Here is a 23179-nt window from a genome sequence, read left to right on the forward strand (position 1 = left end):
AGGCCTGGTGGGCTGCCGTCTACGGGGTCGCACAGAGTCGGACACTACTGAAGCGACTTAGCAGCAGCAGCAGCAGCCGCAAGTTGTCTTTAATGACTCAATCATAGCTTAGTATGTTTTCCTGCATACTTGATCACTCGTGACATGACTGAGAGTATAGAAACGATTGTCAAGTTCAAGTGAATTTTCTGAACATTTTCCACAGAAAGTTCAGTTTTGGACTGGGGTGAAGAAATGATACAAAATGAAAAAAAACTACTTTTCATTTATACCATTCATTAGCCCCTCCATAGTTTCTTTGTGTTCACCCCATTTTGATTTGGGCTTTGACTTTAATACTTGGGGTGTTCATTTCTTCTTCTGAATTATGTTACATCTAAATACACTTGTTCTGGTAACTTGTGTCTGTAGTAATGTGGATGAGCCTTAATATCATGTGAATTCTAAGAAGTGTGTCCGATGCTTCTATTATTATATGTGATGTGCTGGAGTAGGCATTTTTAACATCTGCATTAGAATTTTAAGTAATTATTATTCAATACTAGCAGCAGCACTTACTTTGGATGCAACTATATTTGAACTTTTAACCTTATTTTCAATTTTGCTTTTTATTAACAGTACCTGACTTTTTGGTTTTCTAGGAATTCACTATGCATGATACCATTGGATGTTACCTAGATATAGATAAAGGGCATGTCAAATTCTCCAAAAACGGTAAGCTTTCTGTGGGTTGTTTTGTTGGAGACTATATATGATATTCAGTATTCGTGATTTTTAAAATCCCCTCACTGTCTTCAGTCCTCTTTCTCTTCCTCCTTACCTTTCTTTTAGACAAATGCTTACTGAACATTTGCCATGTGTCAGGCAGGCTGGTAGGTTCTGGAGATGCAGCAGAAAAGGAAGGAGACACATTTATGTACAGTTCTGTGGGCTTTACCTACTGGTGGGGGAAGCAGACAAATCTGTGATAAGTTAGGAGGGAGCAGTGGGCACTGAAAGGGTATGTAAGTCTGGGTGAGGGAATGGAAGGTGATGGTCTGGGGTTGGTCAGAGGAGGCTTCTCTGAGAAGGTGGTATTAGGCAGCACAGTTAATGCCAGAACCAGTAGATTTGATGGTGTGAGCATGTGGCGGTCCTTTTCTGGTTGTTTCGATTCATTTTCTGTATCTCTCTCTCTTTTTTTTTAAAGGCAAAGATCTTGGTCTGGCATTTGAAATACCACCACATATGAAGAACCAAGCCCTGTTCCCTGCCTGTGTTTTGAAGGTAATTAGAGATATCTTGCTGTGACTATAAGCTAATTTGATCTTCATCATTTCATCCTGGTTAGTTTGCTCTTAGGTTCAGAGTTACCATTTTCTCCTTTATTCAATGCTAGAATGCGGAACTCAAATTTAACTTTGGGGAAGAAGAATTCAAGTTTCCACCGAAAGATGGTTTCGTTGCCCTTTCCAAGGCGCCGGAGAGTTTCGTTGTCAAGTCGCAGCACACAGGTAGGTACTGCACCCGATGGGGTAAGGGTTTCAAGAAGCGGGTGTTGTGAGAACTCCAGTGACCGAGGCTTCTCGCAGTGAGGTCCAGGTTCTCCTCGGCTGGTTTAGTCTCTCTCGTTTATTGAACACGTCAGTAAAATTCAGGGTCAGAACCCAATTCATAAACTCCCAAGTATTGGTTTCAGGCCGGGCATTTGGGGGAAACTGATCATAATGACAACGATGGTGTCTCGGGTTTACAGGGTGTGTGCTTATTAAATGCCATGGTGCTGTGCTAGGTGTCACGTGCGTTATTTAGTCTTCGCAACAACCCTGCAAGGTGGTTTTACAGACAAAGAACTTGAGGAATAGGGACTTGACCGAGGTCACAGGATAAGTAAGCGGTGGAACTAAATTCAAATACAAGCCGTTTGACTCTAGAGCGCACACTCTAACCATTGTGCTGCCTAGTCTGCTTCAGTTTTTAAGCTCAGTACATCTCAAAGCTCATTTATCACAAAGGAAAGTGAAAGGAAAGGAAAGTGAAGTCTCTCAGTTGTGTCTGACTCTTTGCGACCCCACGGACTGTAGCCTACCAGGCTCCTCCGTCCATGGGGTTTTCCAGGCAAGGGTACTGGAGTGGGGTGCCATTTCTCTCTCCAGAGGATCTTCCCAACCCAGGGATCAAACCCAGGTCTCCCACATGGCAGGCAGATGCTTTACTGTCTGAGCCACCAGGGAAGCCTATTTATCACAAAGCGTATGATCAATTAAAATTACCACAGCTAGTTTTAAAGAAGCTGTATTCATTTTAGCAATCTTTGTTTTGTTCGACTACCATCTGTATTGCTTGACAATTGTTTCTGAGATTTTTGGTGGAATATTTGCGCTTGTCGTCTTAAAAACAGAAGTATCCTGAGGTGTACCCCAGTCTTCTTCATTCTGTTTAGGTAGTGCACAGGTGGCGCAAACAAAGTTTCTCCCCAATGCTCCAAAAGCTCTCATCGTCGAGCCTTCCCGGGAGTTGGCTGAACAAACTCTGAATAACGTCAAGCAGTTTAAGAAATACATCGATAATCCTAAGTTAAGGTAAGGAGTCCTCTTGTATTCAAACGCCTGTTGTGTTTAGACCTGAGACGTTTCAGAAGAAGAGTAAAGTAGGAAAAATCAAGGGAGAAATGCAGGGCGTGTACATATGCACGTGGATGTGTGTGTAAATATATTTGATTTTGCTATATAGTAGCAGTTAGTTTCCATATAAAAGTCCTGTTTAAGTGAGAAAAGTTCAATTAAAAAAAAGTGGTGGTGTCGTTAGTCTCTGATTCATGTCCAACTCTTTGCAACCCCGTGGACTGCAGCACGCCAGGCTTCCCTGTCCTTCACCATCTCCCGGAGTTTACTCAAACTCATGTCTGTTGAATTGGTGATGCCATCCAACCATCTCATCCTCTGTCGTCCCCTTCTTCTCCCACCTTCAGTCTTTCTCAGCGTCAGGGTCTATTCCAGTGAGTCAGTTCTTCACATCAGGTGGCCAGAGTACTGGAGCTTCAGCTTCAGCATCAGTCCTTCCAATGAATATTCAGGGTTGATTTCCTTTAGGATCTGACTGGTTGGTTCTCCTTGCAGTCCAAGGGACTCTCAAGAGTCTTCTGCAACACCACAGTTCGAAGGCATCAGTTCTTCGGTGCTTAGCCTTTTTTACTGTCCAGCTTTCACATCTGTACATGACTACTGGAAAAACCATAGTTTTGACCATACTGGCCTTTGCAGGCAAAGTAATGTCTCTGCTTTTTAATATGCTGTCTAGATTTATCATTGCTTTTCTTCCAAGGAGCAGGCGTCTTTTAATTTCATGTCTACAGTCACCTTCCACAGTGATTTTAGAGTCCAAAAAGTAAATTGAGATTTTCCTGTGTTTCTTACATAAAGAGTCATAATTTGCAAAATAGAATCAGAGTAAAAATTCATTAAAGGATCCCTTTCATTAATTTTAGCTTCATCACTTCATTTGCATAGATAATGTATCACTCTGTCTTGTGTGTTGGTAAACCTGACTTGGTGGTTAACTCTCGCCTGTCTCACAGTGGTGACCACCTTGCCTGTGGGCATCAGGCCGGTCGCTCTAGTTGGGGGGGTTCTTTCTGCCACTGCGGGGAGACCACAAGTCCAGTGAGCTTGGGGAGCTTCTGGCTCAGTAACAATCCCTTTCAATTACAGAAAAGCCTTTTCTACCTTCTCAATACCAGGAAAGCCATACCATACATAACATCTGTCAGTTGATTTTTATTAATTTCGCTTTTAATGACCTTTTCTTACTGAAATATAATTCACATTCACTGTTAAAATTTACTATTTAAAGTATACAATTCAGTGGTTTTTAGTATATGGTCATGAGATTGTGCAACCATCCACACGATCTAACTTCAGAAGCTTTGAATTATTGATGTCCCATAGGCGCATCTTTTGGAGAAGGCAATGGCAACCCACTCCAGTACTCTTGCCTGGAGAATCGCATGGATAGAGGGGCCTGGTGGGCTGCAGTCCATGGGGTCGCTAAGAGTCGGACCTGACTGAGCGACTTCACTTTCACTTTTCACTTTCATGCATTGGAGAAGGAAATGGCAACCCACTCCAGTGTTCTTGCTTGGAGAATCCCAGGGATGGGGGAGCCTGGTGGGCTGCCGTCTTTGGGGTTGCACAGAGTCGGACATGACTGAAGCAACTTAGCAGCAGCAGCAGGCGCATCTTTTAAATATTAATCTGTCTTACAAGTTAAACTTAATTCAGGGATAAATTTATACTTAGTAAAACTTTTTCGGTAAAATAATTTGTAATTTTGTCTTAAGGACTGATGCACTTCATTCTTTCAGTAACTGTCTGAATACCTACCTAAGGTGTGAAGACTTAGGTTAGGAATTAGGGTATAACTGAGAATTCATCTTTGCTTTTATAAAATTGTGTGCAGAAGTGGAGACAAGAGTGGTGGGGAGAGAAACAACACAGCAGTAATGTGACGAAACGCCCTGAGGCCACGACCGAGGGTGTCACACAGAGTACATTTCCAGAGCGCCTGCCTAGTATCAGGGGCTCGGAGCTCTTCACAGGGGAGTGTTTTTGGAAGAACATAACATGCTCATATAGGTTGATTTTTGCGCTCTAATTATGGGTAAAGATTAACGTGCATCTGGACAAAGCCTGGAAGGGAAGATGGACGAAAGATCAGTTTATTTGTTAAGATGATCAAGTGGAGTGGTTCTCATTTCAGTATTTAGTACTGTTGAACCTTTCCCTTGTTTGAAGACCCAGCTCAAGTCCTGGTTCTTTCTGGGAAGCTAATGTATCGGTACTGGCCCAGTCCTTTCTCCCTCCTCAGAGATTGACTGACTGCATTTGCCTCCCTGTAATCCCTACACACCGTCACGTTAGCGTTCCTGGTCTTAAATGTGCATAATTTTACTCGTCCCAGCTCAGTTTTACACTCCTTAAGGCAGGGGCTGGTCTTTCACATTCCTCAGCCCTGCAGTGCTCTGCTCACAAGCGTAGATTGTTACATGTTTGTGTAGTTTTCCGTTCTGCTAAATTTGTAGACGTAAATATATCTGATTAGAAAGGTAGAGAAGAGTAAAGTTTTATAAAAGAAATGATAGATTTAGGACTGTAGTTACCGAACCCAGAAGTTAAGGACCTTATTTGAAACTGCACATTTATTGATCTCTCCTCTGGGTATACGGAATCAGATTTCCTGGAAATAAGAATTAGAGCTCTTTTGTTTGTTTGTTTTTTAAGGAAGAATGGCATGTCTTCCAGGTGATTCTTAAGTAGCCAGTTTCGCATCTGGCGTTACCAGATTTAGGAAACATAATGGCTCTAGAGTGGTAGGTGGTTAGGGACGTGGCAAGGTAATAGACTTGCACAGAATAGAAGGCTTTTTGGTTTTTCATTTTTACTATCTGAATCGCTTAAGATGGCAGAAGGCAACCATAAAGCCATTTTTTTAATCTGTCATAGAATTTATGAGACTAAGTGTTGACACCTTCTCTGTATTTTCTGCTGTTTTTAAAATGAATGATTAAAAGTTGTCTGGCCACCTCAGGAAGTAATTTTGTAGGCTATTTATAAAAAAGAGACAATCTTTTTGGGAATAGCTGTGGTGAGATATGGGCTTCCCAGGTGGCTCAGTGGTAAAGAATCGCCTGCTAATGCAGGAGACGCAGGTTCCATCCCTGGTTGGGAAGATCCCCTGGAGGAGGAAATGGCAACACACTCCAGTTTTCTTGCCTGGGAAATCCCAAGGACAGAGGAGCCTGGCAGGCTACAGTCTATGGGGTTGGACACAACAGAGCTACTGAGCATGCACATAATGAGATATAATTAACATATCATACAATTCACTTTTTAAAATGTACAGATTATCTTAACTTCTCTTATATTCACACAGTTGTGCAACCACCAAAGCCAATTTTAGGACATTTTCATCACTCTCAAAAGAAATGCTGCCTATTAACAGTCACTCCCATTTCCCTCTAACCTTCCTGTCCCTGGGCAACCACTGATTTCCATCTATCAATTGCCTGTTTTGGACAGCTTATTATATATAAATGGAATCAAATAATATGTGCTTTTTTTGGACTGGCTTCTCTCATGTAATCATAATGTCTGTAAGGTTCATCAGCGTTGCAGTGTGTATTAGTACTTAATTCCTTTTTATTTTCAAGAAGTATTCCATTGTATGCATATACCACATTTTTAATTAATCCATTCATGGCTTCATGGATGTTTGTGTTGTTTCCACTTATTGCTTACTGTGCTGTAAGCATTAGTGTACAGTTTTGTGTGGACACACATTTCCGTTTCTCCTGGGAATATGCCCAGCAGTGGAACTGCTGGCTCATGTAGTAGCTTCTTGTTTAACACCTTCAGGTGCTCCTGGCTGTTTCCCGAAGGTACAGCACTATTCTGCATTCCTGCTAGTAACGTGTGAGCGTCCCAGTTTCTCCACATCCTCTCCTTATTATCTGTCTTTACAGTTATAGCCTTCCTAATGGGTGTGCTATTGCTATTGCTATTGCTATTGCTAAGTCACTTCAGTCGTGTCCGACTCTGTGTGACCCCATGAATGGCAGCCCACCAGGCTTCCCCGTCCCTGGGATTCTCCAAGCAAGAACACTGGAGTGGGTTGCCATTTCCTTCTCCAATGCATGAAAGTGAAAAGAGAAAGTGAAGTTGCTCAGTCGTGTCCGACCCTCAGCGACCCCATGGACTGCAGCTTTCCAGGCTCCTATGTCCATGGGATTTTCTAGGCAAGAGTACTGGAGGGGAGTGCCATTGCCTTCTCCAAATGGGTGTGCAGTGGTACCTAACCGTGGTTTGGGTTTGTATTTCCCTAATAGCTAATCTTGTTGAATATCTTTTCTTGGGCTTACCAGCCATCTGTAATGTCCGTTCAGATCCTTTGCCCATTTTTCAGTTGGGTTATTTGTCTTTTTATTATTGAGTTGTAAGATATATGTAGTAGTATGGTTAAATATACATGATTTGCATGTATTTTCTCTCATTCTGTGGGCCTTTTCACTTTCTCGGTAGTGTCCTTTGAAGTGTAAAAGTGTTTAATATTGATGAAGTCAAGTTTATTTTTTCATTTGTTGCTTGTTTGCTTATTTTTTGGTGTTGTAAGGGACTGTGCCTAACCTAAGATCATGAAAATTTGCATTTTTTTCCCCAAGAATTTTATAGTTTTAGATCTTATATCTGTGTTTAGCTCTGTAATTCATTCTGCATTAATTTTTGTGTGTGGCCTGAGAATGAGATTTAACTTCATTTTTTCGCTCTTGCATATCCGTTTGTTCTAGCTCCATTTGTTGAAAAGACTTTTCTTTCCCTGCATTGAATTAATAATCTTAGCATAAGACAGTCTTTTAATTTAAACATATTTTTGGAAGTATTATTATCTGGAATGAGAAGAATTCAAATACAAAAGGATATTCTGTGAAAAATCTCTTTTCACCCCATCCCCTAGTTTTTAGTTACTGACCTGGAGGCAACTTTTAAGAATCTATATGAGTGTATATTTTATACACATAAAACCACATGTGTCTATAAAGGTTCATTGAATCTGATTTCAGGGCACCTGGAGTTATCCTAATATAGGAAGATGCATAGATGAGGACTGCTGTTTTCTGGCTTCTAAGGTTTTACATTCTCCTAACTTTACCATTCATTAACATTTTATTAGCTTCTGAAAATGAAAGGCCTTGTTTTTTTCCTTCTCTAGACTTTTATTACAGATTCTTTTTCAGTTATTCAATTTGAATATGTACCTCCTCAAAATTGGGGGGGGAAAAAAGCAGGCTTTCATCTTTCTCTACATTATTATTCTGGTATTCATTCATTTCAGGGAGCTTCTGATAATTGGAGGTGTCGCAGCACGGGATCAGCTCTCTGTTTTGGATAATGGGGTAAGTTGTACTTTTAAAGTAACATTTTGTGTTGTCATTTTGACAATATAGTTCTGTTGTGTTTCAAGAAAAATGAGGCTGAAATGAAAACAAGATCACAAGAGTGTATGTATGTTCAAAAACATCTTACAGGTATTCCTTTTCTTTGCCCAAAAGTATACAGTGCAGCAGTCTCTTCCAAACACCTCATGCAAAATTCCAACATACATGAATTCTTTTGGTTTATCTTTTGAGCACCTGAAAATTCCTTCCCATTTTCGTGCATTAAACAGTCATTTCCTCTGGGAGTAGCTGAGAAAGAGGAAACTGGAGTGAAAAATAGAAATGGAGATAAGGTGGATTGCAGAGAAGGTAGAAGTATTAGCAGTGATCCTTGGAGGCTGAGGGGTGGTGAGGTGGTGGTTCCAGTGGGAGGGAGACGAATTCAGGTCTGTCTTAAAGGCTGTGCAGTTACCAAGAACGAAGCTAGGACCGTGAGTCTCCTTACTGGGGAGGATGTTTGGGAAACTGAATTGTTCGTCCATTCAAATACAGGTAGAACTTCATAAAATATTCTGTATGTATGAGGTAACTTTTTTCTTACAAAGTTCTCTTCCATTCCTTTCCTAAATATTTTATCATTTAATTTAAACAGCCTGATACTGAGTCATGGTGAGCAAATACGCTCTCCCTCTAATTCCTTGGTGCTGCTGTCAAATGAAATTTTATGCTGAATGGTTTTGATTTGACCTGGTATGGCATATTAGAGGCAAGGAATCATATTACTGTACTTAATATTGTTCTAAGATAGTAATATTGCTTTGATATGTTCTTACTTGACGGGTCATGTTTTAGTGGTTATAAGAAAGATTTAATATGTTCATTCCCTATCTTGGTTCCTCACATCCAAATTTATTTTCCCCATAAGTGATTTTCTTATATTTTCCAGCTACAGAGCTTTTAGAGAATTATATCTGCTTTTGCCAGTTAGATCTAAAATTTGGTACTGACTGCAGCTGATGGCAAAGTAAAGGCAATGTTACTCCACAGCTTTCTTGTTAGGACTCAGGTCCTTTCTACTTAAGAGAATTTGTAATATATTCTCCTTCTGCTCTTCTTTCCATCTTACCTTCTTGGCCTCTATTATCTCCCACTGCCCTCTGGCTCTCCCTCAGCCCTGTGTTCTGTCTTACGCTGGGGCCAGAAGTCAGCTCTGGAGTCAGAGAATAGAACTACTTAATTTATAAAATTTCTTAAAGTTGCAGAATTATGCAACATATGCAGTTAGACTTGAAGAAGTGCTTGGTGCTGTTATCCAATTTATATAAATATTTCTTGCAGGCTTTTCCAATTTGACTTTTTTTTTTTTGAACCTGAGAGACCTGGTGTCTGTTTTCATGCCGACTACCTACTGAAATGAGGAGGGAGGAAACTTGCATGGTGGGTTAGCATCCTTTGTAAAGAGACATTACACAAAGAAGCAGAGTGGTATCGTATTCACTGCTGTGTATATAGCGCAGTACTTGGCACATAGTACATTGTTTTAATACGTTGAAGGGTTTTATCTCCATATTTTCAGACTATTTTCTAGATTGAACTGAGACTTGATTATAGTTATCAACACAGTTGAAACAGTAGCTTCAGCAATATCTTTCATTTTTTATGGGGCTATAAATGCCTTCCACTGGATCAAATTAAAAGTCTTTTCAGGACAGTACTCTCAGTTTTTCAGGGGGTGAAATATTGAAGTAATGAGACTACAGTGATAAATTTGTTTGGAGATGGTTACGTTTTTAATCTGGAGTGGAGAAAACAAGTGAAAAACAAGAGAAGTGATTTTTTATCCCTGTTGGTAAAGAGGAGAAGTTTAGAATTGTCTTAATTTATTGAATGATTCTATATAATACCTTATTGTGTTCACACACATACATTCTGTACACACTTTAAAAATACTTATCCCCTTTTGAGTACTTTCTAGAAATGGGCCAGGCTCTGTTAAACGCATTCTACACATTTTCTTATGCAGTTCCAACAACAGACCTTGTGATGGTCCTTTTCTCCGTTTTTACAGATTAGGAAAAGAACTTACACCAAATATTAAGTAATTTGCCCCAGATCTTACAACTTATAGGTAGAGCTTACTTCAAAGCCCATGTTTCTGTTCACTGTACCATGGACTTGATTAAAAGGTGTATTGGTGTGTATGTGTGTGTGCAGTTTTAAAATGTTAGTCAGGTGTGCTGGTATAGGGGCTCATTATACTGTTCTCTTTGTGGATGCTTGAAAAGTTTTTTAATAAAAATATAAATGAAACTTGTCCTTAGTTGAATTGACAGGTGGATTTCTTAGCCACCCTGGGAATGAGAAGATGGAAACTAGACGAGATGAAATTAGTCAAGGTTACACAGTGGATCATAGTAGAATTGGGGTTTGGATCCTGGTTTAATTTCAGAGTTGCTATAATTAGACTGTGTATAACAGTTAAAAATGTTAAAATCAGTTGCTAAAGTGGTCAACACTAATTTCAAACCAGATACAAATTGAACATTTCAGCAGTATCTAGAACTCCCATTTTTGCGGATGTATAGTTGACTGTGACTACTTCAGTATCATGTTTTTATTGTAAGTGGGCCGTTGTTGGTTGCTATTCTAAGGGGATTGCAGTGGTCCTTTAAGTTTCATAAGGTGCTGTTTTGGTGTATTTTTTAGGTGGATATTGTCGTTGGCACTCCAGGAAGACTGGATGATCTGGTGTCTACCGGAAAGCTGAACTTATCCCAAGTTAGATTCCTGGTCCTGGATGAAGCTGTATGTTAAAATCTACTCATGCTTTCAGAGAAAAAAATTTTTTTTTCTGCTTATGTTTTTGGAGATAAAATGTGTGACTTAAAGAAAAAATACAATTCAATCATGATCCTAATATTTAGAAATATTGTTACCAGTTTGGTGTATTTCCATTCACTCCTTATATTTATAGTAAAGACTACTTTATGCAGTTGTAGTCAGGCTATGTGGAATCTGGGAAATCTTTTTTTTTTTTTAATATGGTACAGAAGTATTTCATGTCATTATTTATGAACAGTTCTTAAAGGCTGCCTAGTGATCTCTTACATGCATACTTCATGGTTTATTTAACCACCCTCATTATTAAATATGTAAGTTTGTTTTCTACGCCAAATAATTATCTTGTTTGTACGTACTTTTTTTTTTAACATTTCCAATTGCATTTATGTGTTTTGGGCTCTTGAGATATATTTTCAAGATGAAGTAGCTTTTCAACATTGAAGCTTTTTGTTTTTTCATGTTAAAGTCATATTCTTAAGGAGATGTGGTGGGAGCTATTAACTCTCATGTTCATTTTAGAATACCAGAGTATGATTTTTAAGTTATAAATATGAGGTTTTTTTCATATTGTAGTCACATGGGCTTTAAAGTTGAATTAATAACTCTTTCAGTATCCAATAGAAAATAATTTTGAAAGTATGGAGATATGTATGAATTAGTTTCCATGTCTTTTGTTTTGCGATTGATTTAGAAGAGATTTAGATACTAGTTTAAAACCTAATGCTTTTTTTTGCTTCTGCTATAGGATGGGCTTCTTTCTCAAGGTTACTCTGACTTTATCAATAGGATTCACAATCAGATTCCTCAGATTACCTCTGATGGAAAAAGACTTCAGGTATACAATAACTAACGCATTTTCGAATACACGTAGGCATTTGTTATGTACTAATGCTTAACTTGTTTGTTATATTCACATTTTAGTGTCTTCTGGTTAAGTTAACTACTGCATAAAACGTTTTCTTTCTTACCTGATTAAATAGTGCGCACAAAGGAACAGTCTTAGGAGCTGCTTTTAGAAATAAGGTGGATGGAATTTGAGGACATGACTTAAGTATAACAGAAGACTAGAAGTAAAAAATTCTTAGCTTTTTTGTTTTTTTTTCCCCCCTTTTCTACAGAGTGTAGGGTTTATATTCAAGATTCTGAGCATTCCTTCCTTTTTGAAGGAAAAATGTCTTGAGCTGTTGCAAAACAGTTGCTTCCTTAGTAATTATTTCTTAAAATATTATTCTTTCTCATTCTGTTTTCTTAGGAAGAATTCTAGAGGTAAAAACTTTTGGGAGGAGATACATAGTACCTTATGATTTTAGGTTTTTAAAAACCTTTTCACTCATCTGAGTTTTGTAGGGCCTTGGGGACTAGGTGGTGTGATTTCCGTGGCAGTGAGGGGCTGGAGCTCAGGACTAACCCGCCCAAAGTCACATCGCTAGTTGTTGCTGCAGAGTCAGGTTTTGAACTCGTGTTAGGTTCCAGGCCTAGTCAGCCCCATGCCCCGTGTCTGTATTCATATGCTGGATTCATTATTGTCACTCTAAAGTAAAAGTTTATCTAAACACTGTTTTTTCTGTTCTTAGGTGATTGTGTGCTCAGCCACTTTGCATTCTTTTGATGTGAAGAAACTGTCTGAGAAGATCATGCACTTTCCCACGTGGGTCGATTTGAAAGGAGAGGATTCCGTCCCAGATACTGTCCACCACGTTGTTGTCCCAGTGAACCCCAAAACGGACAGGCTCTGGGAAAGGCTTGGGAAAAGCCACATTAGGGTAAGTGCTCTGCAGGGTGCACCTGTGTATAGCGTAAAGCATTCATGAACGAGTTTACCCTGAGCCTCTGTGATGCTCAAAGCGACCAGACATCGGACCTTTGAGAGGTTTGCATACATTGGACCTTTGAGAGGTTTGCATATTGCCAGAAAAGTTTAGGTCTGTCAGGTATGGAATAAAGGATGGGCTCATGCTTTACTTTTTTCTACATATAAAGTTATTTCTGTGAGCCATCTTCCTTGTTATAATTTTCATAAATACATAGGGTTGCCTGTGTAACTTCTTACACTATAGTTTCCTTTTTTAGTAGTATTTTTATTCTTCTTGATATGCCTTATTTCCCTAAATACCAATTTCCTGAGTCCATCTTCCCACTTATTTCACTCTTGTTAGATTTATATTAATATAATATGGGTATGCTTACTGTAAATACACAGTGTTCTAAAAACCACCTTTGTGTTTTTATTATTATATTTAAAATTGATTAGCCTTAGACCTATAATTCGGAGAAGGCGATGGCACCCCACTCCAGTACTCTTGCCTGGAAAATCCCATGGACATAGGAGCCTGGTGGGCTGCAGTCCATGGGGTTGCGAAGAGTCAGATACGACTGAGCGACTTCACTTTCACTTTTCACTTTCATGCATTGGAGAAGGAAATGGCAGCCCACTCCCGTGTTCTTGCCTGGAGAATCCCAGGGACGGGGGAGCCTGGTGGGCTGCCGTCTATGGGGTCACACAGAGTCGGACATGACTGAAGTGACTTAGCAGTAGCAGACCTATAATTAATAAGAGTTTTTCTGAATCTGAAGAATGGTTTTGCCTATAGATGATAAAGATGCATGTCTGAGATGGAATCTAAAGTTAGATCCAGTTCTCCCTTTAAAAAAAGATGCCTGTTCTGAATCATCACTTAACCCTTCATCCTTTTCTTTTGATAGACTGATGAAGTTCATGCAAAAGATAACACAAGACCTGGTGCTAACAGTCCAGGTAAGTTAGAAGAATCAATAAAAATGTGTGGGGAAAGGTTTGAATTGATCTGCTTTGCTGAATTTCTGCTCTGTCTGCTCTTATGAAGGAACAGGAGATACGAAAATAAAAAACAGAAATAACTTAAAAATGGGGGAGAGCTCATACCAGTCAATTTGTAGAAGTATTAATCACTGAATTTAAGATATTAGTCTCCTGGCATATAAAATACAAATATTTTGGATTATAGAAGTCTAATTTTTCTAGGAAACCAGTGAACTTCTCTGGCTACAGGTTGTATTTTAGTCCTGAATTCCCAGAGAAATTATACGTAGATTCTTCCTGTCTGGCAATTGAGTAACAAAGTGACGTCGTTAGGTATGACCCTGTGAAAGACACAGAAATGATCCTCAAATGGGTTTTTGATTCTTTTGTGTGTGTGGTAAAATAGGCATAGCATAAAATTTACCATTTTAATCATTTTAAAGTATACAGTTCAATAGCATTGAGTCCATTCCTACTGTGCAACCATCGCCACCATCCATCTACAGTACTTCATCTTCCCATAATGAAACTCCATATCATTAAACATTTATCAATTTTTAAAAAGCCTAAAATTAAATTCTGATTTAATAAAGATACTTCCATGCAGAATTGAGATAGTTTGTAAGAGGTGTATAATATTCAAGGATACATGAAGATAACAGCATGAAACTAAGGATGGTTGTTGTTGTTCAGTTGCTAACTTGTGTCCAACTCTTTGTGGCCCCATGGGCTGCAGCACACCAGGCTCTTCTGTCCTCCACTGTCTCCTGAAGTTTGCTCAAATTCATGTCCACTGAGTCGATGATAGAAGGCTAGTGCTTCAAGAACGGAACCTAGAAGAGATCTGAAACCCATTAGGCCACATGTCTGGTGTCCCATGTCTCAGGTGGCTCATTGGCAAGGAAGGCTTAGATTGCATTTTGTTCATGATTGGATTCAATGGTAGATTTTTGGCAGGTATCTAAACGGTTAGTTACCTGAAATTTTGATTAAAGAGGGTTCCTTTGAACTCATTTTTATGTGCAGCTCCAAGTTTATAAGGTGTATGCTCAGCTAGTACAGTTGGAGAGGAGCACACGGATAATCAAAATAATGTAACATCCCACAGTTGGAGAATGCATTTTATAAAATAAAATTTTTTACTGCTTCATATATTTTTCCTTGTAAAAGTTTTACTTAGTTTTTACTACAATTAGAGATGATCAGAGCCACCTTAGAAATACACTGGGTTACAGTTGTGGAGTAACTATAGCCCAGCTTCACACTGAAAAATAGATACTTGCAGGGTGGCAACTGAGAAGTCACTAACTAGATTTGATGTAAAATTTTTATTTCATAGAGTGAAAAATGAACTTTCTGTTGTTTAGATTGATTTAGGAAGTACCATTTATTAGTTTTTAAAGGGGGTTGAAGTAATTGAGTAAACATTTACTGAGCATTTAGGGAAACTAATGCAAGGCAGAATACTAGTTCTTTGGTCTTTGTAAGAACAAAGCTTTGTTGTGGGTATTTCTGTTTATTTGTGTATGTGTGTGTACATGTACATTTTTATATGACGAATGGTTATAGGTGTTTTGGTATCCCATAAACTGGCATAAAAAAGAGAAACAAAAATAAATGAGCAAGTGGATTCTCCCACCATTTTATCCTATCTTTTTATTGCTTGCTTTTGGCTATAATAGTTGCATTAAAATAGAGATTTTTAGGTGAGTTAAGCTGTAAGTCTGTGTGATTATGTGTGTTCCTGACAATTTCAGATTGAAATTCTGTGTTTTTTTTTTGTTATTGTTGTTGTGTTATTCAAGAGATGTGGTCTGAAGCTATTAAAATCCTGAAGGGGGAGTATGCTGTCCGAGCCATCAAGGAACACAAGATGGATCAAGCAATTATTTTCTGTAGAACCAAGATCGACTGTGACAACTTGGAGCAGTATTTTATGCAGCAAGGAGGAGGTAGTAGTTCCTCCCTTGAAATAAACTGTGTTCATTTCCTCACTTAATAGACTGTTAGTCCCACGCTGATGCAGTGTAGCGCTCATGCCCAGGACTAAAGCAGTGACTGCACTGAAAGTATCTGTGCTTATCCAGTACTTTCCCATATGATCAGTCCCAGGAAAAACGATGAGATGGTTTTCCACATAGGTAGTTTCATTGCAGTGAAGATGAATCACAGCATTCTAAGGTCCTTATATTATTTAGAGGAATGGTGAAGTTTTGATTAATGTTAAAATTTCAAGTGTAATCATTATATAATAGGATATATATCTCCTAAACCAATAAATGAGGAAAAACCTTAATCTAAAAAAAAGGTAAGAAAGGAAGGGAGAGAAATGAGAAAAAGCAGAGCAATTAGAAATTACAGAGTAATAGAATTGGTGAAAAAAATCTGAGCATATGAGTAAACTGTAGTATTTGTCAGTGGATTGAAGTCTTTTGATGAAGAGCATAGATTGTTAGACTGCATAATATATAGCTGTATGCTGTTTACAGGAAACAAACCTAAAACCTGAGGACATAGGAAGATTGGAAGGAAGGGGAATGAAAAGACATATATCTGTCAGCTAAAACAGGAATTTAAATATTAATAGAGATGCCATAGACTTTAAGACAAAAATTACTGAAATAAAAAAGGTCACTATGTAATAAAATACTTGCTCTACGATGAAGATATAATGATTCTAATTTTATGCTCCTTACAATTAATGTTAAATATATAAACCAACCTGAAAAAATGTTCAGTATAATCAGTCGTTAGAGAAATGCAAAATAAAATCACACTGTAATACCACCGTACACTCATTAGGATGCCTAGATAAGTACACTTACTAGAATGACTAGATTAAAAATACTTAAAACACCGAATTTGGGTGAGGATATGGAGAAACGGGAATTCTCATACACTGTTGATGTACAGACACCTATGTAAAGGGTTGTACAGTTTTTTATAAAATTTTACATTGCTGTCTTATGGCCTCTCAGTTCAGCTCCTAAGTATTGACCCAAGATAAGTGAAAACATGTATTGACGAAAGATGTGTGCAAGATGGCCACAGCAGCTTTATTCATGATGGCCTCAGACTGTACACCAAGTGGCCATTAATAGGAGAATGGCTAAACAAAATGCAAAATATTTATTCACTGAAATAGCTGATACTCGGTGCTGAAGTGGCACAGGCTGCGGATAGAGACAACTGTGGGTGGCATCTCAGAAGCGTTATGCTGATTAAAAGAGTTCCTAAACACGAGTTTGTGCTGTGTGATTCCATTTGTATGACTTTCTAGAAGAGTCAAAACTAATGTCTGGTGGGGAAAAGTCCAGAACAGTGGTTGTTCCCAGGAAGGTGGGAGTGTGGATAGGTGGGAAAGGGCAAGAAGGTTCTTAGTGGATGATATTCATGTTCTGTACCTTGATAGGGCTTTGGGCCGTGTAAGTTACACGTTTGTCAAGAACTTAGCAAGTGTACACTTAAGATTTGTACATTTCCTTGCATGTAACTTTAACCTCCAAGAGAAAACAAAGAAACCTAAACGAATATTGTGCTCTGGTTAATGATATGCGTGCTGAACTGTGTACCGATAACTGCAGTTTACATTGAAATGCATCAAAAATGTAAAAGTGAGTTGATAGAAGGATAGAGGGATAAGTATGTGGTGAAGCAAATATAGTAAATGTTAATGGTAATTTTTACTTTATATCTTTTCCCAACACTTACTATGTTTTCAAACATACTGCGAAATTGAAAGTCTGGTCTGGACTGCACTGCTTTTTGTTACTGTGTCTACTTGAAGAGTTTCTCTTTAAGGACTTGCTGCCACTGTACCTGGGTCTAAAATACCATTGCTTCCTCCTCTTTTGGTACTTCTAATCTGCTTTGGTCAGGAAAGCAGATAACTAAATTGCTTAGAATACCTTGAGGAAGGCAGGCATGTGGGCATGGCCATTTAGTAAGGACATGAACTTCATAATGACTGTTTTGCTTCTTTCAAGAAGGATCTCTTTTGTTTACTTTTTGGTTCTTTACATAGGTGAGGTGAAGTCCTGGGGTACACAGGAACCACTGCTGCAGATTGGAAGAGGTTACTTAAAATATCTTTCAAAGCAAAGCGAATCAGTTTTAATGCTCATGGAGTTCATTTTGATGGCATTTCACCTAGGACAGAAATTGGTCAACCATGGTTTATGACAAGTTGGAGTTTAGATTTCCATGGAATTATATGGCACCGTTGTAGTCTAAATGTTACTGGTTTTTTGATATACTCCTAGGCATACTGTTTCCCAGCATTGACTCTTTAATGTGCTTTTCACTAGGACCTGATAAAAAGGGACATCAGTTCTCGTGTGTTTGTCTTCATGGTGACAGAAAGCCTCATGAGAGGAAGCAAAACTTGGAAAGATTCAAGGTACTGATATTTAGTTGACTGCATTTCCTTAATACTTAAGAGGGGAGTTGTACCTAGTTTTAAATCAATTCCAGTTAATATTCTTAAAGCAATTCTTGTCCTAGAAATTTCAAAATACTTCTGCCCTGTTGGTATATCCTCATCACGGCAGGGCCTCATCATCTTTAACAGTCAGATGGTAAATTACATGTTCTCTATTGGCACAGAATTTCTATGGTAAGAATTTTCAACTTTAGAAAATTTTAGCTAAATTTTTCCACAGGTATTTTTAGGAGAAGCATCACTAGATAAATCATGTCTGTGATCTTTTTTTTTTTAATTGTACTAATACCCAGAGGGAACTTAATTTGTAGATTAATTTAAGACGAGTATCAGAATATGGTTTTGTAGAATTACACATATTTTTAATGATTTGCGGAAGAGTGTCCCAGTTATTTGATTGCATCCCATGACAGGTTGTATAGCTCTTGGTATCGATAGTGGGACTTGAGCCATTTGGAATTCAAGGTCAGTAACCTCCACCCACAGGCTCTCTCATCATTTATCACAGTGTGTTTGTCCCAGCATATAGTACAGATCTCATTTCTCTCAGACCCCTAATATGAAAAAAGCGGCAAGGTACTGGGCCTAGGAGTTTGGATCATGATTCTACGCTGAGTGTGGTTGCCGTGGATGTTACAACTGGTCACCTGGCCTTATTTCAGCATCTGTGCCACCGCTCTATCCTGGCTTTGTCCTGGGCTGGAAGGCAGTGTGCTCTTCACCCACTCCAGTCTCTTAGTTGCTGTGCCTTGTGGCACAGATAACATCTGAAGGCCAGTTTGTATATTCTTGGTGAGAGTACCAGGGGCCCACTCTCTTTGGGATTTTCATCTGTTGTCCTCAGAAGTGTAACCTCAAGGTAAAATACCTAGGATTCTGAATTATTTTAGTACAAGAGTAAAGGTAATGCTTATGTTTTATTCTGTCTTATCTTGCAAATTACTAGTTAGGATTTCTAAAAATAAAGCCAAATTTTTAGCAGTGGTTTAATAACCTTTATGTGGAAAAAAGCAGAAATGAATCCAGTCATTGATTTATTCACCTTGAATGTCATATTTTGGCAAATTGTAAACTTAAAAATGAAAAACTTGTTCTAGTGAATAATGAACGACTGGACTTCTAATCTGATAGTAATATATTCATGATTAGAGGGCTCAGTGGAAAGATGGCACTTATGGTTTTTAGTGTATGTACTAATAAATCCCCCTCTCTCTTGTCTGCTCTTTTTAGAAAGGAGATGTCAGATTCTTGATATGCACAGATGTAGCTGCCAGAGGAATTGATATCCACGGTGTTCCTTATGGTAAGAAGAAATGTTTTATGCTTGCATTTTGAATTTTAAGGAATGCAAAGGAAACTTTTAATATGATTCAAATATTTAGAACAAAAAACATCAGATATGTTTGAAAATTTTAGGACTTTATGTCAGTTGGTAATAACTTTTTATTTACAGTCATAAATGTCACCTTGCCTGATGAAAAACAAAACTATGTCCATCGCATTGGCAGAGTAGGAAGAGCTGAAAGGTACTGCTGTAATTTTGCTTTTTCCTTTTTAAGCTTCTTTGCTTCTGGAATAAAGTCTAACGAAGACTTTTCAAATCTTTCAGGATGGGTCTGGCCATTTCCCTGGTGGCAACAGAAAAAGAGAAGGTGATCTTTTAGTGCTGTGTTATATTCATTGTTTGCATTGTCATTTTAGATACTGGAAATAAAAGCAGTTTGAGTTTTCATTTATGTTGAATTCAGGTGCATATGGAATATAAATGAACTTTTTATGGCATCTTTTTCTGTTTATTCATTGAATAGACAACTGGTAGGATCAAGTTCAGAAAGGAACAATACAAAATGTAATTTTCCCTAAAAGCTTTCATGTAATTGTTTTCACTGAAAGGTATTTAAACCCTGTTTAGCATCATGCCATGGTAGACTTTTTTTTTTTTTTGCCATGGTTGACTTTTTATGGGAGAGAGAGTTAGCTTATTATTTTGATATAAATTGATTCAGATTGACAGAATAGTTTGCAGGCATCAGAAACGCCTACAAACTCATTGCCCAAACTAGATATTGTGCATTTTGCTTTTTGCTATATTTTATTCTTATGGAAAACCTTTGAACTTTATTTTTGATACTGATCTTGAGATAGCATTCTCTAATACTTTACATTTTTTGTTATTTTTTTTAATCTGAGAATTCCTTTCTATTGACATCTAATTGAAGTCTGTTTTAGAAAATCTTTTGGATTCCTCTCAAAAAGAACTCTGTCAGAAGCCCTAGTTAGTGAGCTATTGATGGTGGTAGTGATTGATGACATACCATAGCTGCAGTCTATTTTTCTTACGCTTTGAGGACAGAAAATTAAAAAAAAAAAAAACTAGTTGAGAACAAAGATATCTAGTATGTCAGTCACCATACATGTTAATCTGTTTTTCCTTCTTTAATATAGGTTTGGTATCATGTATGTAGCAGCCGTGGAAAAGGGTGTTATAACACAAGACTCAAGGAAGATGGTGGCTGTACCATATGGTACAATGAGATGCAGGTAAGGCTCACAAAGTGTCACTAAAATTGGTAAGAATAGACTGCATTTATCTATGAAGGTTATATATCAGCTCTTGTCTGTGAGTTACAAGACATAATGGGTGGTGGTTATTGTAGTTTATAAATTGTGACTTGTGAGTTCATCTCTTTAGAAATCTTATTTCCCTTTAGCCTTCCTGGTTTTAATGCTATTAAAATGCAGCTTGGGTTTGTCAAAATGAAATTTTTATCTGAAAATACTTGAATTTCCTCTCCTTTTCTCAGTTGCTGTCCGAGATAGAGGAACACCTGAACTGTACCATTTCTCAGGTTGAGCCAGATATAAAAGTACCGGTAGATGAATTTGATGGGAAAGTTACTTACGGCCAGAAAAGAACTCTTGGTGGTAAGCTGTGAATTACTTTTAATTCTATTTTGCATGTGAATGTGTCCTTTTTTGAGTGCTAGTTTAAGAAGAAAGTGTTTCATTTCCTTCTGTTAATTGTATATTTTTAGCATATTAATCATTCCCTCGTGTTCCTCTCATAGCACTTTGTTCATACTTGTCTTGCAGCATTTTTATTTTGTGATCTGTATGTGAGTGAAGGACAGAAGCTTAGCTGTTTCTGTTGAGGTGTTAATGTCATCGGAGTAGTTAAAAATGTATGGAATTACTAGGAAACAAGAGAATAACAATAATTTTGAACAAGTAATAACCAGGATACCATTTAATTCCCTTTGCCTATGATGCCCTTAGCTGATTCCTGAAATTTTTTAAAAATTCAAACTAAACTGATGGTTTCTAAATCAAGAAGATGATGGGGGAGAGGTTGGGAGGGGTATTGGATATTGGGACAGCTGTTAGTAAGGCCTAACCATTGATTTTAATCGATTTAATTTAACATTTTTAAAACTCACAGTTTGGGAGGTAACTTGCCCAGTAGTAAGTACATCTTTATTGCTGGGAGCAATGTTTAAATTGATATAATTGGTTCAAAGTATTGCTGACAAGTTATTTCAAGCGTGTCATTTGCATTTCTTTGTGATTCGTGTGTGTGATCCAGGTGGAAACTATAAAGGCCACGTGGATATTTTGGCTCCTACGGTTCAAGAGTTGGCTGCCCTTGAAAAGGAGGCCCAGACATCTTTCCTGCATCTTGGCTACCTTCCTAACCAGCTGTTCAGAACCTTCTGATTTTAACATACACAGAATAAGATTTGAGTAATAAAAGTCTGTGGTCTTAAAACTCTAAAATAGTTGTACTGCTTCCAGGCAGCAATATTTATAGTAACTTAAGCTATGAGTGCTAACTCTTGCATGTCAAGAAGCAACAGTCTTAGAAAATCTTCATAGAATGCCGAACCCAATGAAAAGAATAAATTTGATGACTGTATTTTCATGAACATTTGTGTCTTATTTTACAGTTATTTTATAATGTTTCTTTTTCAAGAAAGCTCTGGGTTTAGGAAATCAAGTGTGTGTGTGTGTGTGTGTGTGTGTGTGTGTGTGTGTTTGGTAGAGGACTGTGTGGAACCATTAGTGATTGTCTTGAGGATTTTTGCAAGAAGTGGTCCTAAATGGAGACAGCCTCGAGATGCTTCTGGTTGCCTCGGTGTATGGGGAAGCTTGGAAACAGTCATGAAAGAGAAGTGGAGTATCCCAAGGTGGAAGGACAGCTGGGTTAGTTTGGAAGCCTGAAGTTTTTATCACGAGTTAGAAGAGGTTATGCATTTTAAGGACTGACGACTGATCTGATGATGGTATCCCTGAAGGCCCATCTTCTTTTTAAGAGCCTTTCTTTCCAGATGATACTTTCTGTAAAGATGAAACTATTCTGATGTCCCTCAAGGTCTTAAATGCAATTCTTTGAAATTTCCTCAAACCGTCTTACCTTTTAAAATACCAGAAGAAAAAGAGAACATTCACATAGACATAATTGAATTGTTCTTCTGTGCCTTTTCGCTCTTAGCTCCCAAAGTAGTTTCTTTGGGAGGATTGTTCTTGCCCTAGAGATTCCGTAGGGGCACACACTACTGTCATTTCTTATATGATGGTTTTCAAATATTCTAGCCCCAAAATATTTTCTTCAAAGAAACTCTTGAGTGAAATTCATTATATAAACAGTGGGAAACCATTACGTAGCATACCGAGTTACGCTTGATGTGCGTTGAGTATGAGGATTCCATTCTTCCAGTTGTACCTAGACCACTGCCATGGGATTTCCTCCAACCACCGTAGCCAGTCTTGAACTGTGCAGTGGCAGCTGCTCGCTGTGTACATGCTTAGAAATCATGCTTTAGAGATGAGTTTTTAGTTGACAAATGGCGAAGAAGACACTTGAGACCTAGACCATCTAACACTGGAGCTGGAAGGGAGCTTCCTGGTCTTGCTCATGTTCTTGTCTTGTAGGGCCAGAAGCTGTTTCTAGGAATACGTGTTCACACGGTCCAGTGTGTAGAACCGGAACCAGAACCTGGGTTTGTTAGTTTCAGCTCTTAATCTTGGGTCTCCCTTCAGAAGATGATTCGCAGGTCCAAATGGGGAGATCAGAGAGGAATGTAGGATAGAGCTGGTAGACTGTGGAAGGAACTATTTGGTTTTTCCTCTTCAAATTACTGTTCAACTGCAATTACTCAGGCAAGAGTTTTTAAAAGAGGAAGCAACATACAGCCAGACTTTTGGAGGGGTT

At 38.3% G+C, this 23179-nt stretch overlaps 1 protein-coding gene across 2 annotated transcripts in view; it reads left to right on the forward strand.

Annotated features, from left to right (window-relative positions):
* The window catches only part of DDX1 (DEAD (Asp-Glu-Ala-Asp) box helicase 1), a 41627-nt gene extending 19734 nt beyond the window's left edge, over window positions 1-21893 (forward strand). For both annotated transcript variants that reach the window (XM_010852091.1, XM_010852092.1), the window contains exons 10-26: window positions 642-714; window positions 1190-1266; window positions 1379-1493; window positions 2423-2561; window positions 7867-7927; window positions 10616-10714; window positions 11496-11585; window positions 12325-12513; window positions 13454-13505; window positions 15335-15481; window positions 17837-17928; window positions 19201-19273; window positions 19424-19496; window positions 19580-19622; window positions 20416-20511; window positions 20775-20895; window positions 21554-21893. In XM_010852091.1, coding sequence (XP_010850393.1) covers window positions 642-714; window positions 1190-1266; window positions 1379-1493; window positions 2423-2561; window positions 7867-7927; window positions 10616-10714; window positions 11496-11585; window positions 12325-12513; window positions 13454-13505; window positions 15335-15481; window positions 17837-17928; window positions 19201-19273; window positions 19424-19496; window positions 19580-19622; window positions 20416-20511; window positions 20775-20895; window positions 21554-21684 — 1671 coding nt within the window. In that variant the 3' untranslated portion in view covers window positions 21685-21893. The remainder of the gene's footprint in view (window positions 1-641; window positions 715-1189; window positions 1267-1378; window positions 1494-2422; window positions 2562-7866; window positions 7928-10615; window positions 10715-11495; window positions 11586-12324; window positions 12514-13453; window positions 13506-15334; window positions 15482-17836; window positions 17929-19200; window positions 19274-19423; window positions 19497-19579; window positions 19623-20415; window positions 20512-20774; window positions 20896-21553) is intronic.
* Window positions 21894-23179: the final 1286 nt, after the last annotated feature.

Source organism: Bison bison, unplaced genomic scaffold (genome assembly GCF_000754665.1).
Source record: "Bison bison bison isolate TAMUID 2011002044 unplaced genomic scaffold, Bison_UMD1.0 scf7180017864307, whole genome shotgun sequence".
Taxonomy (NCBI): domain Eukaryota; kingdom Metazoa; phylum Chordata; class Mammalia; order Artiodactyla; family Bovidae; genus Bison; species Bison bison.